A 10,414-nucleotide genomic window follows, 5' to 3' on the forward strand; every position below is an offset into this window, starting at 1 on the left:
AGAGTACTATACAAAACGTATCAATAAAAACCCTTAATTGAAGCTGTATTATAACAGCTTGTGGATACTTCAAGCCCATCAACCTGCCTGCTCATACAAGTGTTCTGGTTTGGGGAATTAGCTGTTCAATCTAACCTGTGTGATTTGTCCTCAACCTTGACCAACAGAAGCTAGTATGGATTTATTTAAGCTTTAGCACTAGGTATGTATGAAAGCATTAGTTTTAACATTTGTTGTTATTAGTTGTTATGCCTAGGGCACACCTGTTTGATTAGGTGCATGTTAAAGGTCAAGTAATGGTGTGAAATGTGGCGTTCTAAACAAGAAATGAACAGAAAGGAAACTACAATAACCACATACCGGTTTCACTATTTATACTGCGTCACACAATACTTTTGACAAGTGTCGTGTGACAAACCTTAAACAGGCTTTATACACACCTGACACAAGAAGCAAGAGCATTGCAATGTAAGTGTATGCATTTTTTCTAGTTGGAATAAAATACGATAGTCATTAATTGTCTGAGGTAAATCCATGTTAAAACAATGGAGATTTTTTTTGTTGCACACTGTAATTGATTTCAAATTAAGTATTTAAGTGAGTTTACCATTTTGCCATTAAAGAGGGTTAATGCGGTGCTCTCTAAACTTATGTCAATGGTAGAGTGTAATTTGTTATTTTTGCTATATGTTTAAGGCATTTGGATTTGAGATCAAAATATGATATGATGAATATGAAACAAAAGTACAAACAGCTTTTATTTCATGGTATTTACATGCATATATGTTTTACCATTTTAGAAATGGCTGTTTTTTTGTTGAGTCCCCCCATTGTCAGCTTTGAAAAAGTAAGTTACGGATGACTGAGAGGTGTTAGCTGTTGCTCAGGTGATTCCTTTTGCATAGACTGTTCACATACAGTCCCCTCCAAAAGTATTGGAACAACAAGGCCAATTCCTTTGTCTTTGCAATCAACTGAATACATTTGGGGTTGAGCTAATTATTATGGTTTTTATTTATGGTATTTACACTTAGATGTGTTAAAATACTTAGAACATAGCAGACCACCCAATTTCTAGGTAAGCAAAAGTATTGGAACAGAGTATTTAAGTAAATGAAAGGAAATAACACTAAATATTTAGTCGCATATCCCTTGCTTGAAATAACTGCATCAAGCCTGCGACCCACTGAAATGACTAAACTTTTGTATTCTTCTTTTGTGATGCTTTTCCAGCAGCTTTTTAGTTGTCCTTTGTTTCTGGAAGTTTTCCCTTCAATCTCCTCTTCAGGTGGTCAAATGCATGCTCAATTGGATTTAGGTCTGGTGATTGACTTGGTCAGTCGAAAACCTCTAAAACCTAAAACACTTTTTCTCCAAAATGAAGTAATTTGTTGTGTGTTTTGGGTCATTGTCTTGCTGCATGATGAAGTTCCTCCCAATTAGTTTAGAGGCATTTCTCTGTAAGTTGGCAGACAGAATGTTTTTGTAGACTTCTGAATTGATCCTGCTGATACCATCATGAGTTACATCATCAATAAAGATTAATAAGCCAACTCCCAAGCCATGACACTTCCTCCATCATGCTTCACAGATGAGCTTGTATGTTTTGGATCATGAGCAGATCCCTTCCTTCTCCACACTTTGGCCTTTCCATGGTCTCAAGATTATGTGTTCAGGTACGGTTGAATCATCCTGATCCTGTACAGAAGGAATCTGCACGACCCGATGTTGCTGCAACTTTGTTTTTGAGGTCCCCAGGTTCTTAGCAGAGCGGGAGGCAGTCAGTCGTGTCAATGACTCAGAATAAAATAATACAACATTATAAATAGCGTATTAACATTATTAGGTGAAGACTAAAATGATACAAATTATATTATACAACGGATAGGTCCGGTCCATTGTCTCTATTGGTCATTTTGCGTTCCAGGCGTGCCAATATCCACGATATACGCACGGCTAAATGGAATGTTCACACATCTTTTAATATTACTAACGTACGTAGATCATCGTTATTTACTTTTTAATCGAAATAACTTGACGTTATCATCTCACCGCTAGTAGCCAACCAATGTAAAATAATTAAGCCTTATGGAACGAGAAAATGACTGTTTTTCAAAATTCTGAAAGATTTCCAGGTCAATATTCTCGGTATGTCCCGCCTTATAAGTCCAAAGTCCCTGATTACGTTTGAATAGTTAAAATGGATTTTGAACGTAATTTACATAGCAACTGAACTCTCAGATCACGCGAAATCACCGATAGCGACCAAGATAAATTAATTCAGAAATTGTATAACTTTTAAAGATTTAAATCGATCCTATGGTGGGACATTTATGGACGGTGCGACAGAAATTTTCGGTGCCGTTAAGAAGCAAATTGTATGGGTTTGTGCTATTCGCTTATGCTAGCTACATCATACTAACCTCGTATGATCACTACTGTGAAGTAAAAAAGTGGACAAATTACACAGCGGTCTACATTCTAAAGCTCTACTTAGCCCTCCCTAATGCTAATACCATTGCTTCGATAGTAGAGTAGATTAAAACATAGCTCCATTAAAAATACATTAATTTAAAGATTGTCTTTTCTTTCTTTAGTGAAATTTTGAAAGATAAATGTGGTAACCGTTACCACATTTATTAGCGCTTTGCGTCGTGCCTATCCAACCCGCTAGCTATGCCAATATCCACGATATACCACGGGTTCTCGTTCCATAACACTTAATTAATGCAGATCTACCGTAAAAAAGGCTCTGGTTGTTCTAGACTAACTGTTGTGTGAAGCTTCCCAGCTCGAGGCACCAGACGAATGGCCCAGACTGTTTTCCGTTCTGGTTCCTCAGGGGAGTGACACTGTCAGGAGAGCAGAATCCCTCCCAATATTTTGACGCAGACTGAAAACATACTATACCTTAGTCCTGTATAGGATATTGTAGCGATCCGCCAGGAAAAACAGCAGTCCACATACAGACCTAGATCCACGGTTTATTAAACTGCAACAAAAACGTGACTTAAACAAGGGGAACAGGGAATTCTTTCCGTTGGCATACTCCACCATTTACTTGGCTCAGCCACGGTCCCGAATTGAGCGCCCTCTATCCCAGCATGCACCTTGTTAAGACCCCCCCCCCCCCCCCCCCCCCCCCACAAAACACAGCCCCCATCCGCTGAGATACCGAACCTATACAGTGAATAGATACAGAAGAACATTTCAAACAAATCCGAACATTTGACCGGACTAATTACCGGGTCAATACAATATGTTTGCAATGTGTGTTTTACACCGGCTGTTTATATAAACAGCAGCTGTAAACACAGTGCAAACATCGTATAGGATGAAGGTGATGTGGGGGCAGTTTGTCAGTCTCCACACTAATGGGTAAGAATATTGTTATTATTACGATGATTTATATTGATATTAATAAAGTAGTAACATGCCTATATTAGTATCATTAGAATATTATAATTACAATAATTATCAGGACTCATATTAAGGGCTTGGTCAACTTCAACCGAGTGAAGGCACGTGTAATGTAACAGTCGAATTCAAGAACAGCTGCAGAAGAAAGCACGCAGAAAAAAGAAACCTCGTTAGAATTATTTTTGAACTTAGGTGCGAAAGGGTTAATGAAGCACGCTACTTTACAGCTTTTGGAAGAAATGCTTATTTCAAAAACTATTGTTTTTTAGTTTACAGTATATTTTGTGCATATTTTTCAATGGTGTCAATACTTCTGGAGCTATCTTTTTTGTTCTAAAAATCGTTTTTTGTCGTTTAGAAGTGGGGGGGCTTGGAAACAATGGAAAACCCAGGTAATACTAACAGTTAAAGTGAAAGTGGGAAAATGAGCGCGAGTTTTAATCAAAGCAGGGCTGCAGATAGGATACTTTTGCTGTATGAATGGTTTATGATACGAGTAAATATGAATTTTAATTCGTGTTGAATGTAATAATTTCCGATCTATAATCACAAAAATGTTTGTACGTATGACACGATGCGTGCACAGCCCGTAGGGTAGCCCTATATAGGCTATATATCCCTGGAAATACATGTAAGCTACATTTTGAAATGCATGTGAGATATAGGCTATATGTAGCGTTAATTTTAATAAGATTAAATAGTCTGTATATTTGAAATGTGGCCTGTATATTATTATACAGATCTTCTACTTACATTATTTATTATGCTATTTAGTAATAATTTTTAGGAACAATTGTTACGGTGTAACCTTGACTGCGTCGGTGTATGGCAAGAGGTTCAACATACAGTTTACAGCTAGTTTGCTAATAGTTACTTCCTTACAATATGTTTCTACAGTTACAAAGAATGGCAACTCAATGGCAACCTTTCAAAACGTCAAGAAGAATCTGTGTTGAAGCTATGCTTCTTTATATAATAGGTAAACTACACGTTAATCCTCTGTTTTGAGTACAATTGTGTAAAATAAACGCAAGACTTGTAAAATATATGTTTATGCATGACTCAAGTTCAGTCTCAAGTGAGCCTAGATTGAATTAATTTAAAAGGCTGGATTAATTCTGACCATAAGAGCTAATTGCCCAGGAAATATAAAGACACATGTTGGCAAGGGGGAGTGGTTGCTTTTCTAACAAGGCCCTCTCCTTGCATAAAAACAGAGTTAATTCTAACACATCTGTGTTATGTTTCATATTCACAATATTCAAAATAATTGTAAAATCACTATTCATTGACTGAAATTGTGTCCTTATTTGAGTGTTAGCTATTGTGAGTTTCCTGGAATAATTGGATTAGCATCAAGTACATTATAAAAAAAACACACATATATATATATATATATATATATATATATATATATATACAGTACTGTGCCAAAGTTTTAGACAGGTGTAAAAAAAATGCTGTAAAATAAGATTTTTATTTTATTTTTATCAATAAACAAAATGCATGAACAGAAGAAGTGAATGAACAGAAGAAAAATCTAAATCAAATCAATATTTGGTGTGACCACCCTTTACCTACGAAACAGCATCAATTCTTCTAGGTATACTTGCACACAGTTTATGAAGGAACTTGGCAGGTAGGTTGTTCCAAACATCTTGGAGAACTAGCCACAGTTCTGTGGATTTAGGCAGCCTCAAATGCTTCCGTCTCTTCATGTAATCCCAGACAGACTCGATGATGTTGACATCATGGCTTTGTGGGGGCCACACCATCACTCGTTGTTCTTCTGATGAAGATAGTTCTTAATGACATTGGCTGCATGTTTGGGGTCATTGTCCTGCTGCAGAATAAATTTTGGGCCAAACAGATGCCTCCCTGATGTTATTGCATGATGGATAAGTATTTGCCTGTACTTCTCAGCATTGAGGAGACCATTCATTCTGACCAAATCCCCAACTCCATTTGCAGAAATGCAGCCCCAACCTTGCAAGGAACCTCCAGCACTGTAGCCTGCAGAGACTCATTCTTGTACCGCTCTCCTGCCCTACGGCGAGCAAACTGCCTTCTGCTACAGCCAAATATTTCACATTGTGACTCATCAGTCCAGAGAACCTGCTGCCATTTTTCTGCACCCCAGTTCCTGTGTTTTCATGTATAGTTGAGTCGCTTGGCCTTGTTTCCTTGTCGGAGGCATGGCTTTTTGGCCGCAATTCTATCATGAAGACCACTTCTGACCAGACTTCTCCGCACAGTAGATGGGCGTACCTGGGACTATATGCCTACAAAATCCCTGACTTTGTGCAAGTGTACCTAGAAGAATTGGTGCTGGTTTGAAGGCAAAGGGTGGTCACACCAAATATTTATTTAGATTTTTCTTCTGTTCACTCACTTTGCTTTTTGTTAATTGATCAGAATAAACAATGAACATTTCTCTTTTTGAAAGCATTCCTACATTACAGCATTTTTTCACACAGGCCTAAAACTTTTGCACAGTACTGTATATTTTGAAAAGATTTTGTGTCAAGATTGTTTTGGCATTTTAAGGCCCAAAAGGAATCTCACTTAGATCCACCCTTGTTCCAAACATACTGTAATGTGAATATCCTCTATCTCTGGTAATCCCATCTTTGTGTGTTATAATGTGACAACTCCATCTCCACGATACAGTGTGAATAATTCTCCTCTCTTTTACAGTGTACCAGTGCAGGTGGTGTGAGGGGTTGGTAGAGAGACGGGCCACCATCAGAGTGAAAGTGGGAGACAGCATCTCATTTCCTGTCTCACCCGAATCTGATCAAAGCTACAGTGTTGACCTAGTTTTTAATATAACTAGAATAGTTTTATGGAGTCCTCAAATAGTATTTCAAGTTCATGAACAATATAAGGGAAGGATCAGTATGAGCAATGCCTCAATATGGCTGAACAAACTAAACATATCAGATTCTGGCTTGTATCGAGTTAAAATTGAATATATATCTGGAGGTCTAATGGAACCAGAGAATACATACTTTCACCTGCAGGTTTTTGGTAAGTTGGCTCAAAACAGATTTCTCATTATCTACATGTTTTTTCTCTTTTTACACACCATAATGTGTCATTAATTTAAAGTATTTTTTTTTTTCATTATTATAGAGATTTCATAATTTTGTGAGAGATGACAGCAGTAGTTCACTGGTGATTACACTGACTGGCTGTACACCTGGCATATATTGCCATTGAAAGTTTGGTAAACTTTAAGCCTAGGTAGACTGTTATTACTTCCACAAAATTATTTTCAGTTATTTGGGGTACATATTAATGCTTGGCATTACCAAATAATGGAAGTTGCAATCAAATGAATGTGAAATGGCCCAGGCCTCTGAATATATAAATGATTGCTTTGTGTTCAATATGAGCATGTAGTGAAGTTAAAATGGATTCTTTTTTAATATGATGACTTTTCTTGTAGAGCCCATCTCTAAACCCAACATCACAGCAGAGTGCCTGGGGAATAATGTCAGTCTCAGTTGCTTCAGTCAGGGGACTGAAGTGACTTACAGCTGGGAAACTCTGCCCCCCTGTGGTAATGACAGCTGTGTGCAGCTGGGCCAAACTATTCACCTCCAGTTACACCCCCACCATCCCTCCACAACATACACGTGCACCGCCCATAACCCTGTCAGCAAAGCCTCCAGTGATTCTACTGATCTGGAAAAGTGCTTCACCTCAGGATCACAAGGTGAGCCCAATATACTGTATACTGTACCCACTGTAGCAGTGGCAGCTGTGTGCACATTGGCCTAATGATGGAAGTGATCCACCTTCTACTTAGCAGCACTGGTAGTTTTGAAATGAGAAATTGCTACAGATTCTTTTGGTGATTGTAATCTGCGGCAATTACAAGGTGACATCTAAGTACCAGTATGACATTTCCAAAAAGAACGAAATGTTTTTTTTACTGTAAACGATGAGTAGCAGTTCCAAAGAATCTGGATCTAAATAAGCATTGTCTCTATGTTCTTAAACAGGTATAAGCTAAATATATTTTAACTTTAAAAAATAAAATAATAATTTAGTGGAAAGAAAACCCCAGAAGCTTCCTGAAAATATGAAAAAAATGAAACTGAATATGTCACATTATAATATATATTGCAGGAAGATGGATTCCAGCCTTGTGTGCCTCATCTATTTTCATTGTCTTCGGAGCACTAGTACTGCTGTACATGAGGAAAAGGCAAACACAATGTAAAAGGGAACCAATTCAAGGTAAGCATCCCCGCCCTCTGATAAGTGGAATCAATTGTAAACAATTAGCTGAAACAAGTAAAGATGTAATTAAATACCCTAACTTATTAAATGCTTATTTTTTAGAGGCAGTCATGGAGGAGGAGCCACCATCTGCAATGCCTTCTATTGATCCAGTATATGTGAGCAGGTCCTGTTCAGTTTATCTCAGTAACAAATGATGGACCCTTTTCACAGACTGAATATGCAAGCATTAGGAAAGGCAATGAGCAATGTGAGCATGCTGTAAAGAGAAGACCTGTCTCGTTGTGAAGAATCAGGCTTTCTCTCTGTGGTGTATCTCTTGTGACTAGTGAGATCGTCACTAAGATACCAGAGCTGGCAACTGAAACAAATTAAGTTTCTTTTTTAAAATTTTGTTAAACTAATGACTATATTTGAAAGGAGTTTAATTAAACTGGTTAAGTTCTGTTATTTGTATTTTGTGTCATGCTCATTTGGTGAAAATGAGTGAAAACGAGGTACATTTTATTTATATTTTTGAAACAATATTTCATAACGCATAGAACGTAGTTATAGACTAAATGATATTGCATAAAACTGTGTCTGTATCAGCACTGAATGTTTACTACAGTGAGATTTGTAACAATAAAAATGGCTTTTTTTAAACAAACCTTGCGTTGAAAAATCAATGACTTGCAAATGTCAGTTCCCATGCATGTTTTTCAAGGTTTTATTGTCTTGAAAAATAGTCTGTGTGTGGGTGGCCTTCTAGGTCAGATGGAACGTTTTGTGGTCATTCATACCAGACACTAGTATATCTGAAGATGTTTCTGGGTGATGGTTGTAGTGATTGAAACCCTGTGCATAAACAGAATCACATGCCTGTGTATACACTGAATGCAAACAAACACCCACACAAACCTATTACACTGTATGATCAGTGTATGTGTGTGTGTGTGTGTTACTGAATTGAAAACTTCATTTTGACTACAGGCATAATCGTGGTGTCTTCTGAAAGTTAAACATTTGGGGATTACTCCAAAAATGAGCATTCTGCATTATTTTTTCTAATCAATGTCTCGGCCATTTTCGAAAAAGGACATTTGGAGACTCCCAAAGGATACATGGAAACTAAACATCCTTTATCCTGAAAAAAGTATTGCACTTCGTCCTGCCTGTCACCCTCCCCTACCAAACTCCCTCTCCTTGTAGCCATCTTCAGACAGCAACTGGTCGAGATAAAAAAAAGATTACAATAATTGTAATAATACCATCTCGTATACTAATATATTTATTGAGGTCCATTGATTAAAGGTTTTGTCAAATACCCAACCCCCATCAATTAGTCAAACACATTCCATAATTTTACATGATATTTATTATTAGAAAGCAGGCTGGCTTCTTATTTATAAACATACTAAATAGTAATACAATATTTTGAGAATGTATTTACATGCTCACCGATATAAAATGGGGTCATGCCACTGACATGATTGTGTTGTCAATGGTATTTTCACTGTTTTCTTCAGCAATATTTACTCAGACGAGAGATTCCTTGGAACTCCTCCAAAGTAAGTCCTCTATTTAGACGTAGGCATTGCTAAATAATTGTTTTGTTGTAAACCGTCAATGTTTTTTGGCATAAAATCTTAAGAACTGTTTTTGCCCATGAGCAACAGTCTGTGCAAATTGAAAATGCTACTGTTATGTTACAAAGATGAAAAAATACTGTGTTGTTTTATGCAAGCCCAACAAATTTTACACTGTTGTAAAACAAATGTCATTATGTTAAAATGTTTGTCATTAGTTTCTCATTAGCTAGGGGGTTAAGCATTTTGTCTGCAAATACATTACAAATACTGGTCAGAGATTGTTGTACATGGGCTCATCGTGTTCAAGAGAGCCTATACCATACATAGATGATAGAATTTCTATGTACATGTACTTTAGTAGAAGTATGCAATGGCGAAATCGACAACAATGATAATTGCTCCAGAGAAATACAATGGGCTTTCTATCAATTCAAACTAAACTATTGGCATTCTATCAACGTTTTTCTGAGCACATTTTTAAAACGAACCTATTATGCATTTGTCCACTGGACACTTGTCTTGAAAAGGACACTGACATTACCTTAGTTCCAAAATGCAGAGAAGCTGAGGTACCCCCACCACGTGTTATGTTTCTGTCTGTTAGTTTATTTGGTATTTTTGTAAATGTATTATTTTTCATATTCATGTCTGGTTTTCTGTTTACATTCACGAGTCTTTGCACTCATTTTCCCCTGTGATGTCTGTGTCTGAATGTTTTCTGATCTCGAGTCACTCCCCTGTCTGTGTGCTTCACTATTCGGGGGGTTTTGGAATTTTCCGGTTTCCCACGATTCCTTCTCGCAGTTCTTACTTCCTGCTTTCTCTCCATTTCATGTTTGCAGATAACACTAATATACTAATCCCAACTAACATAGAATTTGTACAGTACTAATTGTATTAACACACTAATATGTTCATCTAACTAACAAACTAACATTCACTAGTTTTGGGTATTTGTAATGTAATTTAATCACGTAACTAACAGACTAACTCTACCTCTACTTCAATACCCTTTGGCCCTGTGATCACTGCACATGGGCTATCCTACCACTGCTAAGCGGATGATACCCAACTCTTCATCTCATTCCCACCATCTGATACATAGGTTTCTGCCCGTATCTCTGCTTGCCTGAGTGACATCCAGAGCTGGATGGATAACCACTATCTAAAGC

General features: G+C 37.3%; 1 protein-coding gene across 2 annotated transcripts; it reads left to right on the plus strand.

The window, feature by feature from the left end:
• The first annotated feature begins 427 nt into the window (after positions 1–427).
• LOC133129512 (SLAM family member 5-like) lies at positions 428–8,011 on the plus strand. Of its 2 annotated transcripts, XM_061243663.1 has the most exons (6): positions 428–468; positions 4,318–4,399; positions 6,118–6,450; positions 6,872–7,141; positions 7,558–7,668; positions 7,774–8,011. In XM_061243663.1, exons 2-6 carry the CDS (start codon positions 4,327–4,329, stop codon positions 7,866–7,868), a joined length of 882 nt encoding a protein of 293 aa, XP_061099647.1. In that variant the 5' UTR covers positions 428–468; positions 4,318–4,326; the 3' UTR covers positions 7,869–8,011. The 2 variants fall into 2 exon arrangements, with proteins under 2 accessions (XP_061099647.1, XP_061099646.1); XM_061243662.1 differs by lacking the exon at positions 428–468 and having other exon boundaries at positions 4,299–4,399.
• Positions 8,012–10,414: the final 2,403 nt, after the last annotated feature.

This window comes from Conger conger, chromosome 5, assembly GCF_963514075.1.
Source record: "Conger conger chromosome 5, fConCon1.1, whole genome shotgun sequence".
Lineage (NCBI taxonomy): Eukaryota > Metazoa > Chordata > Actinopteri > Anguilliformes > Congridae > Conger > Conger conger.

Bases quoted from the DNA above. Each gene is read 5' to 3' on its own strand.
- LOC133129512 (XM_061243662.1), top strand. From the start codon at position 4,306: ATGTTTCTACAGTTACAAAGAATGGCAACTCAATGGCAACCTTTCAAA. The intron at 4,400-6,117 runs GTAAACTACACG...TCTCTTTTACAG, and splicing joins TATGCTTCTTTATATAATAG to TGTACCAGTGCAGGTGGTGT. The intron at 7,142-7,557 runs GTGAGCCCAATA...TATATATTGCAG, and splicing joins CTTCACCTCAGGATCACAAG to GAAGATGGATTCCAGCCTTG.